Genomic DNA, 14,032 nt, shown 5'->3' on the forward strand with positions numbered 1-14,032 from the left:
AGTGTACAGATCGAGGAGGTGAGCGCTGGACAGATTAAATGACTAAAGCGCTGCTGCATCGCTGTCTTTAGGTGAAGATGACGAGAGGGCTACGTCCTACAGCACCACTGTGTGCAAAATGCATTGTGGGTAACAAAGTGAAAATAGACCATGTCAGTGAAAGAAGTTTAAACAAAAAAAAAAGTCAATCTAGAATTATGTGGATTTAGTTATTTATCTACATGAACTAGTTAATATACTGATACACCGTGGTCTAGAGTCAGTAACTGTATTCCTACACATGGTACCTATTCAGCAAGAGTACCTGATATTGTAGCTACAATGTGTATAGAACACTGCTAATTTACTACTATCATGAAATTACACATTAAATATATTACATTATGAAATGCATAGGTATATACTGCATGAAGATCAATACGGTCTTACATACTTGCCAACTTATAAGTTTAGGATATAGCAATGTTCTGATCAAGTCTACTGGATTTTATTAGATGACAATCCAGGGCGTGATAATGTTATGTGCATTTTTACTACACCATTACTCAACGTGACATCACAGGCGACTTGTGAACCGAGGCGACCTTTAGAGTACAACACGGCATGAATGAGTTGAACTTTTCTGCCAAGTACTAAAAAGATAAGTACTGTGACCCACAATGATAATACAGGGAACATTTGCTAATGTTAACTCTAGCTAATCTATAAAATTTTCTAATATTGTAGTCTTACTGAAGACTTAGATCTAGCGCTAAAAGTACTATAATGTTATAATCCTATATATACGGGGGGGGGGGGGGGGGGGGGGGGGGGGGGGATGGGGATAAGTATTGGACACGTCAACATTTTTATCAGTAAATATAATATTTCCAATGAGGTGAAATTTTCACCAGACATCGGTATTAATTGAAGAAATCTGGAAATATAAAGAATTCAAGACATTGAAGTCCATAAATGAAGTTATGTGTAATGAAGTGGAATGACACGGGGAAAAAAGTATTGAACACGCTAAGAAAATTCAGTTCTTCAAGGCAAGGTAAGGTAAGGAACCAGGTGAAATTCATGAAATCCCCCACTGTATACTGCTTAGGAGGGCACGACGGCTTAGTGCAGGGGTTCCCAAACTTTTCCAGGGCAAGGCCCCCCAAATGGCATTAACATCTGACCGAGGCCCCCCTTTTGCAAGATGTCTTTAAAACACATTAAAAATACAGACTTCTGAATATATCCCTCTTTTTTATTTTTTATCTTACATCTTTACATTACATTAGGAATTGATTGTGTGTGTGTGTGTGTGTGTGTGGTTGTCTCAGAGTGAGAATTTATTTTTCACACCAAATTGTTGAGGCCCCCTGGCGGCCCCCACTTTGAAAACCACTGGCTTAGTGGACAGCGTGTTTGCCTCGCACCTCCAGGGGTTCGATTCCCGCCTCCGCCCTGTGTGCAGAGAGTTTGCATGTTCTTCAGGGGTTTCCTCCAGGTACTCGGTTTTCCTCCCGCAGTCCAAAGACATGCATTGTAGGCTGATTGGTATATCTAAATTGTCCGTTGTGTGTAAATGGGTGTGTGTGTGTGTGTGTGTGAGTGTGAGAGAGAGAGAGAGAGAGAGAGAGAGAGAGAGAGAGAGAGAGAGATTGTGCCCTGGGATGGGTTGGCATCCCATCCAGGGTATCACACACCTTGTGTCCAAGTCCACGTGACCCTGTGTAGGATAAGCGGTACAGAATATGGATGGAAGGGTTACAAGTAAAAGTGCAAATCCTCGATCGAAAATAAATTCTCTGGGTCATCCAAATTTTAAGTTAAAGTAGAAAAATATAAACTCCTATTTACTTAAAGCATGAAAGTTCCTGACTGGAGTACTAGAGGAACAGAAAGTGCACGCACACACCCAAACAGAACACATCATTTCATACATTTCAGCCACAGTGTTTTATTGGATGTTTGTCCATAAAGCAAGTGCACAACAAACCTCACTGTGTCACACACTATATACAAACCTGTGATTTCCCATCTATCCACTAGCCAGACTTTCCCAGTGGCTGCTTTTCGACGGCGTGTTTAAAAAATACGTTACAAACAGAGAGGAGCCTCATGTTGTCGTGGGTGCAAATCGGCATCCTGTTAACATGCACATACCATGACTGAAAAAAAAACTAAAGCGTGGTCACTTGGTGGTGTGTGTGTGTGTGGGTGGGTTCTTATAGTCTGTATTTGTTCCTGATGCCACTTACATACATGAGGTTGAGCAACATTAATAATAATAATAATAATAATAATAATAATAATAATAATAATACCAACAACAACAACAAGAACAACAACAATATTTTCCTCCTAGGATAATTCAAACATTCAGATAATTGGAAAATAAAATCCCAGTCTACTCTTTGTATAAAAAAAGAAGCTTTCAAGTCAACGAGGAACAAATAAAGGACAGTTCTGTTCACCGAAAGCGGCCAGGGCAGTCGGGGAAGCGGAGATTATATATGGTGAGTGTGCTCTGAGAGGACGGGGACAGAGGTAGACAGGTACGGTGGGGTCGGAAAGAGGGACAATTTATAGTGGGAGGCTCGGAGGGAAGACTTCTCTTTATGTGGCGTATCTCTTCGTCCACTGTTTGGCTATCCTGTCGTGTTCGGTTCTGTTGGTCAGGTATTGTGTGGCGATGCTCCCGACGAGAGGGTCAGCTGTGGGACAAACACAACAAATTGTGTTGAGAGCATAAAAGAGAAAAGAGCATAACGTGGCCAAAAAGTAGCGTGCCGTTTCTGTGATGATGCATTTGTGTTACGGCAGACATTTTACCGTTTTATATATATATATATATATATATATATATATATATATATATATATATATACATATATATATATATATAAAAAATATTTATGCCACAGTGCTGTTGAAACCGCAGTTCAGAAGGTTTCTATAACTGAAGCTCTGACGACGACTGCGTTTACATGCTCATCAGATTCCACAAGTTTAAGGTCTATGTTCGGGTTGCAGCTACATTCAGAACACGATGTTTATATGCGTACAGGCATCAGAATATTCCCGTATACACCGTCGTTGTCAGTATGCCGACCTGCATGAGTTTTTCCTTTCCCGCTGTTATTTCCTGGGAGATTCGTGACACTGCCGTTGCTACCCATGACTCCTGAACATGCTCATATAATAATAATAATAATAATAATAATAATAATAATAATAATAATAATAATAATTCCTAACATTTATATAGCGCTTTTTTCTAGAAACCGGGGGGGCAGGGTCTCATCAACCACCACTAGTGTGTAGCATCCACCCGGAGGATGCGACGGCAGCCATATTGCCCCAGAACGCCCACCACACACCAGCTATTAGTGGAGAGGAGAGTAATGTAGCCAATTTAGGGATGGGGATTATTAGGGGGCCATGATAGATTAGCTCCAATGGGGGAATACTGCCAGTGTCCTGGGATTTTTAATGAACACAGTGAGTCAGGACGTCTCATCCGAAAGACTGTGCCGTTTCTACAGTATAGTGTAGTGTCCCCGTCACTATACCGGGACATTATATCTGCTTATAGTGGACTTTCTGAATAAGGTGTTTACATGCAATAGATTTCTGATTAAAACAGACATATTCCAGGGGTGGGACTCAGAATATTGTCTTAATCTGAATCGGATTGTGGCGAATTGCTAAATTCTGATTAATATCGGAATATTGATGTGCATGTAAACATAGTCAATAGTTCCAGTTATTCCATGTTTATATTATTGCGCTCCTTCGAACAAGTTCTATACACTACACTCTACACTTCTATAGTAACGACGGACTTGCACGGTTGACGCATCATAAATACGTAAATTGACTTTTTTTTTTAAATTGTGTAATGGTTGAAATGGTGTTTTCTGTAATGAGACTCATTTCTGGAAGTAGTCTACAGTGTCGGCACTTTGCGCTTTCCATTTTCTCAACAACATGACGAGATGCAAATATAACTTAAAAGAGAGGCTAGTGAAAGCACGGCCGTTATGGCTGCTACAACCGACTTGAACGATTTTGTTTCACGGACGTTCCACAACATTAAACTCAACAAGAGAGCGCGGTTATACTGAATAACGGCGTGACCGTGATTCGGCCGTAGCCGTACCTAATCACTGTTCAATAAACAAGAAATTAATATGGATTAAGCAACATTGCGGACACGATGTAGACAAACGTTTTGTTTATTTTTACTCCGCTAGCGGGAATCGATCCTGAAGGAGCTACGATCACATTGATCTGTACATTCCCGTAAAAAGGTGCTTCTGGACAAATTGCCGTCCCTTCTTCCTTTTCACCTTCATCTCACCAGCTTTCATATTTCAAGTCGAAAGTTAGAGTATGTTCCTGAAGGGTATCTTTGAAAAGCTGATGATGGCGCTACCGGAGCCGAAGTAACGGCTTCGAACTAGGAAGTGGAATTTTTTTTTTACGTGGCGAACACAGACGTCCTTGTGCGGTTATATATATATATATATATATATATATATATATATATATATATATATATATATATATATATATATATATATATATATAAGTCGAATAAAGCACTCCAGGACCTGCTGTTATAGGAAAATAATCAACGTTGGGCTGGGAACAGTAACTCCCGATTCATTACACAATGACTGTGTAACTTTTAAATCACAGTATAATAAAATACATTACGAACAAATTCCTCCTCAGTCGGAGCAACGGTCCTGTCCCGATATTTTGAACAGAATTGAGGGTCGGCCTTTTCCGAGACGGAGACGCGTTTCAAATGATTGTAATTAAGGATCCTTAGAAGACCTCGATGCTTACGGGGGCTATAAACAAACGAACGCCCAGGTTTATGGAATCAAAAAGTCGGTCAGTGAAAGCTGCTGTAATTAATTACGACTTGAGCAGATGATTGAGGTTGAGGCCTCGTACCTGGGTTGCAGTCGGTGAGCAGCGAGCAGATGGACAGCAGCACTTTGGAGATGGTGAGTGCAGGACTCCAGTTGTCCTTCAGGATGTCCAGACAGATCACGCCCTGACTGTTAATGTTGCAGTGATAGATCCGTGTGCGAAACGTTACCTTGGAGAGATGGAGAGATTTAATTAGCCTTAATACAGATAAGCATTCACAAATTAGCCAGCTGCATGCTAATGCGTTTTTTTAAGGAAGGAAGGGGAAAGAAAAAAAAAAAAAACGTGAAGACTTGACTCTAAAGTCAAGACTCGGACATTTCTCCACCTTCGTTTGGTTCAATCAGACAGATTTACGAGTGAAAGGACGGATTTGTGCTGTGTCATGTCGCTACGTCAACAAGCTAAAGGTCTACATCAGCTTTCCAGACAGAAATGTGCTGACGTGCTGCACGGCGTGCTTCTTCACTGTGGCTCATTGGAAGTGTTATGGAAAGTTACGGCGTCAATTCGAATGCTTGGAAACACAGGCGGATCCTTGCGTCTCCATGGAAAGACAAGTTTATGTTCCTGTGTCTGTGATCGGACGAAATTCTTCAGCGCCGACGTAACAGAGTGCACACAGACGGAATGGACCAGTTACTTTACCTTGAGGTTTTTTAAAAACATGAGCTGATTTGCTTATAGGAACATGGCGTAAATGTAACACAGGTTTGTTCAGAACAACATTTGCATACATAATGGCACAAGACTGCACAACGTGTATCGATGTGTGATAGTCCTCTACTAATTGTTAAATATTGAAAGGTAACCATTGGTAAATGGTCTGCACTTAGATAGAGCTTTTTTAACCTTAGCGGCTCCAAACGCTGGTTCTCATTCACACACACACACACACACACACACACACACACACCAATGGTAGCAGAGCTGTGGGCCGGAATCGAACCCTATGATTAGCGGACAACCCGTTCTACCACCAGAGAGACAGCCGCCCTTGTTGTCATGCTAGCTGTTTGTCCAGGCCCAAAGAATTTCATATTCCAGTCCAGTTACCGGAATCAATATCAAGCAACAGTTCGGTCACCTTTAACAAGACCCGACTTTGTGCTCTGAAAGGTTTAAAAACCAGACAGCAAAGATTAAAAAAAAAAAAAAAATCTCACTCTAAGATGACAGAGAACTACTTTAGTGGAGGATTACTTACATGCTAGGATTTAAATTGACATAAAACTTAGTGCAAGAGCTCGTTTCCACTCCATTGAGCTCGCCCTGGTTCATACAATCCACGATCCAGGATGCCAAGGGCATCAGAGTGTAAGAAAATAAATATGAACCGGTATCAGTTTAGTTTCCCTCACCTTGGGTGGTTTAAACGGATAATCAGGTGTGAAGGCGATGTCGAGGAAAAAGACACCCCCTTCGTACACGGAGCCCGGTGGTCCCAAGATAGTGGATCTCCACTCGTAGATGTTGTCTCCTTTAGGACCGGCGCTGTGGACAAAAACAGGACATGCCTTCTTAATAGCTGCTCAACAGCTGACACTCGGTGCACGTTTTGTGAGGTTTGAAACACAGCCAAGGCTTCTCTGCACGTCCGCTCTAGGAAAATGTAGCACCGAGCAAGAGGAAAATAATTTGCACAGGACTAACGGTTAATTAATGGAGAAGAAAACGACTTCACGGCTACAGTAACCGGTACAAAAGGTTTTAAGAAATGTTTTGAGGTTTAAAATGTCTCAAATAAATATGACCCCGTGCACTCTGCCCCTGGAAACCCCCCGACAACCACCGGTTTCCAGGGGCAGAGTACACGGGGTCATATTTATTTATTTAAAAAAAAAAATCCTTCCAGTTTAGGCCACACCCACTTAGGGTTTAAATCCAGATCCAGATATTTGGAGCACAAAGCAGATTCTACAGATACCGTTCATCACTGTCTCGTTTAACAAAATATGTTCATTTCTAGACTGTTCCATTGCTGTGTTGTGATGCACTCTAAGCTATTTGTTCAGTTTTTAATTCTCTACAAACTGTTAAAACAACACACCTGACACCCAGCCTTGAGGAACATCTGAATGTGATTAATGTTGCAATAAAACTCTGTGAACGAATGAATAATTCATCACTCGTGCTGTATTGGCACAGTCAAAAAACAAAACACGAAACAAAAACGGACTCGTGTCTGAAATATACAAAATCGCGTTCTAAATCTGCCAAAACCTACGCTGTCGTAGCAGAGAAGGGAGACGCGCGAGGCTATAAATGCATGAATCATGGCGTTAACATCCCTCTGACTGAGGGTCGAAAGCAGGCGGCGTGGTCGGATGCAGAACTTTTACTGAGTCAGAAAATGTGGGATTTACCATAGAAATGTGTTTGAGTTTGGATTCAGTCTTGGAGATTGATCACAGAATCTGGCTCTCACACGAAACTAATTACAACTTAATTATTAACTAAGGCATTCATCAAACCGTCGATTCGGTTAGAAGACGAGAATAAATACTCAGAGTAGCAGCGCTGTTTATAGACTCGACTCGGCTTGTGTTTCACTCTATAAACAAACACGACCCGGTGTAAATCATTAGTTATCGATGGTCAGGGGTCAAAATGACAAATTTCTCTCTCTCTCTGATTCTATTGGAGTTCCCACTCTCTTATTAAAATGTGTCACTTTTCATGTAGCTCATGATGCTTTCAGGAGAAGTGCAAATCAAAATGTAACAGAATGCATTAAGAAAAATAACGCAAACAAAAACAAAAACAAAAAATATGTATGTCTCTCTTTCTCTCATTTTATACACACACACACACACACACACACACACACACACACACACATGTGCAAAAGTCTTAGGCACATGCAAAGAAATGCTGTAGAGCAAAGATGCATTAAAAATACTATAAAGAGCAGTAAACAGTAATAAATGAAACAAACCTAATATTTGGTGTGATGACCATTTGCTTTATAAAAAAAAAAAGAAAAGAAAAAAGAAAGAAAAAAAGAAAAAAGGGAGTGTCTGGTAGAATTAGTGCAGTTATATATTATATTATATTATATTATATTATATTATATTATATTATATTATATATATATTATACACAGGATAACACTTATGAAGAGTAATTCTTCCTGACATAAAATTTAATTACTTAAAAATGTATCAAATTATAATAAATCTAAATTAACTGAAATATATACAGTTCAAATATTATAACGGGGATATTAAAATAAACATTAAGAAAATGCTACAATTATTTACTTTTCTAATAACCAGGTTTAGAATGAACACATTTGACAAACCTCACTGTGTTCAAATCTATAAACAATCATTTACTGTATTTATATTTTTACATTAAAATTATTGAAAAGCAAATCAAATAAATGATTTTTAAAATCTATAAATGAACAAAATTGAAATATGTAATTTTTAAGAAATATATGTTCAAATGGACGTTAAAATAAATGTAAAAAAAAGAAAAAGAAAGAAAAAAAGGAAAAAAAGATGAACATTTCTATCTATCAGGTTCAGAATGATCAAATATGACAAAACTCAGGCTGTGGTCAAATTTAAAATAATAATAAATATTATTTAGGTAATATTAGGTTGATGATAATAATAATAATAATAATAATAATATTATTATTAATAATAATAATAATAATAATAATAATAATAATAATAATAAGGTTGATTTGCATTTATCAGAGCTGCTGTTATGGAAAATCAATTAACACCTTCTGACCAATCAGATTTAAGACATGACCAGCACTGTGATGAGTTCTTTACTAAATCATTTAAAAGAAAAAGAAAAAGAAAAAAAAAACCCCACGAGTGCAGGGGAATGAAACGTAATTCTCGTGATTATCACGAACATTTAAATCAGCAATGGCGGAGAACTAAATCAAGCGGCTTATCAGTGTGAGACTGCTGGCACAAACACCAGCGCTCATTTCTCAGGCCTGGGGAATGAAAGCAGAGAAAATATGACAAATTTCTCCCTAGTCAGTTTGGAACATCTAACGAGAGCACCGGTTCCTGGCAGAGGCTTGGAAATGCATTAGCCCTGAAAGCCGAGCGCGCTATCAATAAAAGTGATCGAAGGTGGTGAACAAGCTATCACCAAGAGCAACGCGACGGTACTGCTGAGAGAGACGCTGAGAATCCCGCCTTATAAATCTCACACACAAGGACTTCCTGTCTTACTTTCTGGTATTAAATAAATGAGCAAGCCACGTGCATAATGAGATGTGAGGAACATCTGGTAGCTGGTAGGCGTGATACTCTGCAGCGATCAGGGGGCCAATTACGCACCGGAAGCAGCAGATGTACTGTCATAAATCCACGCTCAGATGATGAGAACGTCTCTGCCTGACTGTTTTGAGGAAACAAGAGCTAATGAGCGTGAAGTAAAGCCGACTGTGTCGGCTAACAGCTAAATCAGATTGTTCTGCTAAACTGCTAGTTTTGATGCTAACAACAACAACAACAACAACAAAAATGACATCTTAAACTGATTAAAACAGGAATGATCCAAATCTTTTGTTTGCGGAGATTCTAAAATACATCAAATGCACAAGATTTCATAAATGTTAACGTTTTGCCTATTAGCTGTGTAAACTAGCATCACATGTACACCTGTGGTAAAATACGGCATGTAGACTCATAGTTTTTGCTCGATACGTGTTTAAACGTGAGGTGATGCAGTACATTTCCACACTGCACTAAGAGTAATGTCATACAATAGCTAGTACTCCATTTTGCCTGAAGGGGACATAAACGAATTTGCCTGACAGGCGATTAAACGTGCAAGCAACATATGCTAGCTCTATCAGCCCTAGCCAGTTTTTCTTGAAAGGAAACAAAATATTTGAGTATATGACAGTATATTTAGACAAGGTTTAACATTTCTTTTGTAAGACTGAGGACCTCCTATAAGCTAGCAAGGAAATACGTTAACATTTTATTAGCTAGCTAGCTAGCTAGCAACATCAACTATGGTAGATAACAGTACTTTTAATAGTAGTACTTTTTAATTTTCTCCATTTTATCCTAATTTACCCATGCCTATTAGCACCCATTAGCTAATCCACTGTGAAAGCTATCGACCGGGGAAGGTGAAGGCTAGCATGTGCTTTCTTTAAGACGTGAAGTCAGTCACGACATCTTTTCACTTGGAGGAAAGAGCGAACCGCCCTCTTCCACATACATGCTTTTCCAGTTGCGCTATTTAGAAGCCCAGGTAATGGAAATGAACAAAAGAAAGACATGCTAGTTGCTAGCTAGTAATGTAAACTGCCATTATTATAATTAAACTCTCTCATAAAAATAGACCAGAGTGTGTACTCGGCCGATGTCTATAGATTGCGGTGTAGTGCAGCAGACGGCGGGGATTGGAAACGAGCAGCAAACTCCATTTATAGCATCAAGTTGAATCGTATAAACTAATTTGAATTACCCAAGTCTATATCTGACTAACACCAGTCTGTATTAAACATCGGACTAGTTAACTAGCTGTCATTTGAATTAAATTACACATTTTTTAGTTTGGTCAATTACTGAAAAGATTTACATTTTGTTGTGTAGTGGGACTTTCCAAGTGAATTTCTAAGTATTTTTATGCCTTTCTCTATTATCCTATTGGGAAGTAACAAAATGGCAATCCAAATGAATCCAGTGGAAGCGCTGAGCTGAAGAGTTGAGGATCTCTTACTCAAATGCCCTACGCTCTCTGGTCATCTTGGGATTTGAACTCACAACCTTCCAGTGACTCGGGAGGAACAATAAACCACTAAGCCAACACTTCCACATGTCAGACATTAACATAGCAAAGAAAGACTGACAGCACTGCCATGGACTGGCGTCCCATCCAGGGTGTATTCCCGTCTCACACCCAGTATTCCTAAAATAGACTCTGGATCTACTGCAACCCTGACCAAGATAAAGCAATCTAAATGGGAGAGGGTGAGAACGTTTGACAACCCAGAGTCAAGCCCCACTCTTCCGCATGAACTGTAGTGTTCGATGGTAGCTCAGCTATTGACCAGGAGGTCGTGAAATCAGATTCCAGGACTACCAGAAAGCCTCTGCTGTGCCCTTGAGCAAGAACATTAACTGCTCAGTTCTGTGCTTGTAATTAAGAAATCGTGGGAAAGCCCAGGGTTTATTAAACTCAGGAAGCGCTTTAGCTGCATCAATAAGTCTGAGCTGAAGCAAGAGAAATGGTGTTGTCTGCTAAGATAACTGAGAAAATCTCCTCAAAGCTCATTACCAGCCTGGCTGGAAATCCATCACAGAGTCCAGAAAGAGAGACTGAGAACTGGAGACAGCCTACAGAGAATTGGCCCCGGTGAACCCAATGTTCTGTGACCTCTGGCTAAATGCGAAGTCAATAGTTGAAACCACATGCCAGGACTCGTGGTTCCCCAGCAACCGTCTTCCTCAAACTTCCACCATAATTGGAGAATTTCACCATAATTGTAGCTACAGAAGACGAACCTTGACCCATTTTTCTTCCAGTTTAGAGAGGGAAAACACCACAGCCTCGAGTTCTTGAGGCGGAAGACGACGTCGTCTCAATGTAAAAAGGTTACGTTTTATAAGGACGATAAACGTAATAACGTTCCAAAAAAATATGGCCAGGTGCGATTTACTGCAACACTTTTAGAGCCAAAAAGCGATAGTTTTGGTAGAACCGACCAAACCGCTTGAGTAGAGCAGAGTCAGCGAGGGTGATCATTAAAAATGAGCGCATGGTGCCGTGAATTGCACGGTGACGATTTGCGAGCAAATTGTAGACCGTGGAGAAAGGAAGTAGGCGTATCCCAGCGCTCAGTGCTAAGTCCTCTTAGCTTTGAGCGTTAATCATGAAATACCTCCAGATCGCCGTCATTTGTTGTTGTCTGTTCATTAGAGGCTTACGTCACATGGTATCGCGTGGTATCGGAGCACTTTTTCCGAGTACAGGTACGAGTAAATCGATACCCGATGCCAGTATCCACACTCTTAACAGCTCTCAGAGGACAAAACATCGCCTAGTGCGCATAGGAATTGATTTCACACCTCTGAATTAAAGTTAGCAAAGTTGGTTTGCGTTTAAGAAGCAGACGGAACCATAATACATTCTTGAACTTAATTAAAATACAGTTCATTATTGAAATCATTCCAATTTTAGCTGGAGAATTAAAACAACAAAACGGGGGAAACAGTCTCTCCCGAGATAAAATATGAAAATCTATATTTCAACGTCGAACGTATTATCACCACTGAGTTCATCAGATGTTTCGACAGGTGAGAGACTCCGAACCTCCTCATACATGCACTTGTGTCATTGTTACAGAATATTTTTTTCATATTTCTCAACAGTTTGACTGCCATTTTGCTACCAAGCGTCAGCAATTAAATACCGTGATACATATTGCTGTACCACGAGCTTATTTAGTTTTTTTGCCTCATCAGAATGGGAAAATGTATGCGTTATATGTATCAAAGCCGGCAAGCATGAGTAGAAGTATACAAGAGGAAGTGATTTCGTAGATGAACACAAAAGCAGGGCAAACTTCCCATGGTAAATGAAAGGCAGCTGAAGAACTGGATGCTTCAGAACAATGCACCATAATACAAATACTGGAAAGAAACTCCTTTAAATGACTTTGTAGCAGGAAGAATTGAGTGAAAAAAACCCTGCAGGACTGTGTACCAAACCAAAACACACTTTCATGTTTGTTTTCATAAGAACCTTTAAAAATTCCATGACGAACCATACAACAGAAGGTTGTATTCATATAACAGGTTCCTAGATGATCCCCGTGAGAAAAGTATGCAAGATATCTCATTGGGCCAAATATATTATATACATAAAGATCTCCAAAAAAGTCTTTGGTTTACTCTGCTTCTGATCCCAGATTCTGATGTTCAAAGGAACGTCGATATTAAAAACTTCCAAAGATGAAGATGGGCGTCTGTCTGATCAAAGGTTCTCTGCTCTGTTCAGAGAGTTGGTCTGCACTAATTGAAACATGGTTGGTCAAACGAAATATCCTGGACATCACATAGACAAATACACATTTATGTCAAACGCTACCTAATCAGGACTCTGGGTCACAGGTCTCTGGGAGTTTTAGCCTTGATATATCAGTAAATCAGGTCAGTACATCATATCAGCAGACATTCTCACATATGTCACTCTAACCTGACATTATACCATTTCTGGAACACGCATGTTTGTCTAACATCATCCAGCCAAACTAATCCAAATACTACCGATTAAACTAGAACACCACCAAAGAGTAACACAACTGGTTTTTATACCACTGCGCTGTTGAATTCTCAATTCTGATTGGTCAGAAGGTGTTCTACAAACAGCAACTCTGACAGCTCTTAAAGCCCCAGCTGCAATTTAAATAGGTTTATATATTAATCAATGCATTCGTTTTAACGTTACCATTTCCGTAGTGACAAATGACCCCTGGACTTGTACGGCGGATTCTACAGATAATAACAATAAATCTAATAAGACGTATTTTAAAGAATGTGTTTACATTTAAATAAAGAAAAAACTTAAAACTGTTGGTGTGATGAAGCTTTCTGTAGGATGTTTTCATGCACGTACAAGGAAGGAGTCTCCAGCGTCAGCGCTTTGTAACCGTCAGAGGTAAAAGGACGTTACCTTCAGCAAAGTTAGTGGACGACTGTTTTAAGATAAGTAATAACAACGATCAGACGTTTCACAACATTCAAAGGGAACAATTAACGATTAAAAAGTACGTGTCCTACTTTAATGAATGAGAACTGTAATCGTTGGCAAATTGCTGAGGTGTGCTGTGAAAAATCCAATTCAGGGTGGTAACAGTGACTCTGCTTCACCCCATCATTGATTATTTTCCTATACTAGCACACACCCATTGTGATTCATTTATCGCAATCCAAATGTAACACTGATTATAATCGACTGGGGGGATTAGTATGTCTCAGGCGCAATCTTACAAGTAGAACCATTCGCTGGTGTATACTATAACCTGCTTGGCTTTGGTAGACATGGAATTGGTCTGGATCCAGATACAAACGAGGCCTTATTAATCAGGCAGCTCGGAGCAGTCTTGTCGATT

At 39.7% G+C, this 14,032-nt stretch overlaps 1 protein-coding gene across 1 annotated transcript in view; it reads right to left on the minus strand.

Annotated features, from left to right (window-relative positions):
* Positions 1–1,917: 1,917 nt before the first annotated feature.
* ube2e2 (ubiquitin-conjugating enzyme E2E 2) overlaps positions 1,918–14,032 on the minus strand; it is a 31,635-nt gene continuing 19,520 nt past the window's right edge. The window contains exons 4-6 of the mRNA XM_017453856.3: positions 6,285–6,417; positions 4,945–5,092; positions 1,918–2,690 (exon numbers count right to left, since the gene is read on the minus strand). Of these exons, the coding sequence (XP_017309345.1) occupies positions 2,593–2,690; positions 4,945–5,092; positions 6,285–6,417 (379 nt within the window). The 3' untranslated portion in view covers positions 1,918–2,592. The remainder of the gene's footprint in view (positions 2,691–4,944; positions 5,093–6,284; positions 6,418–14,032) is intronic.

The sequence above is a fragment of the Ictalurus punctatus genome, chromosome 23 (assembly GCF_001660625.3).
Source record: "Ictalurus punctatus breed USDA103 chromosome 23, Coco_2.0, whole genome shotgun sequence".
In the NCBI taxonomy this organism is placed as follows: Eukaryota; Metazoa; Chordata; class Actinopteri; order Siluriformes; family Ictaluridae; genus Ictalurus; species Ictalurus punctatus.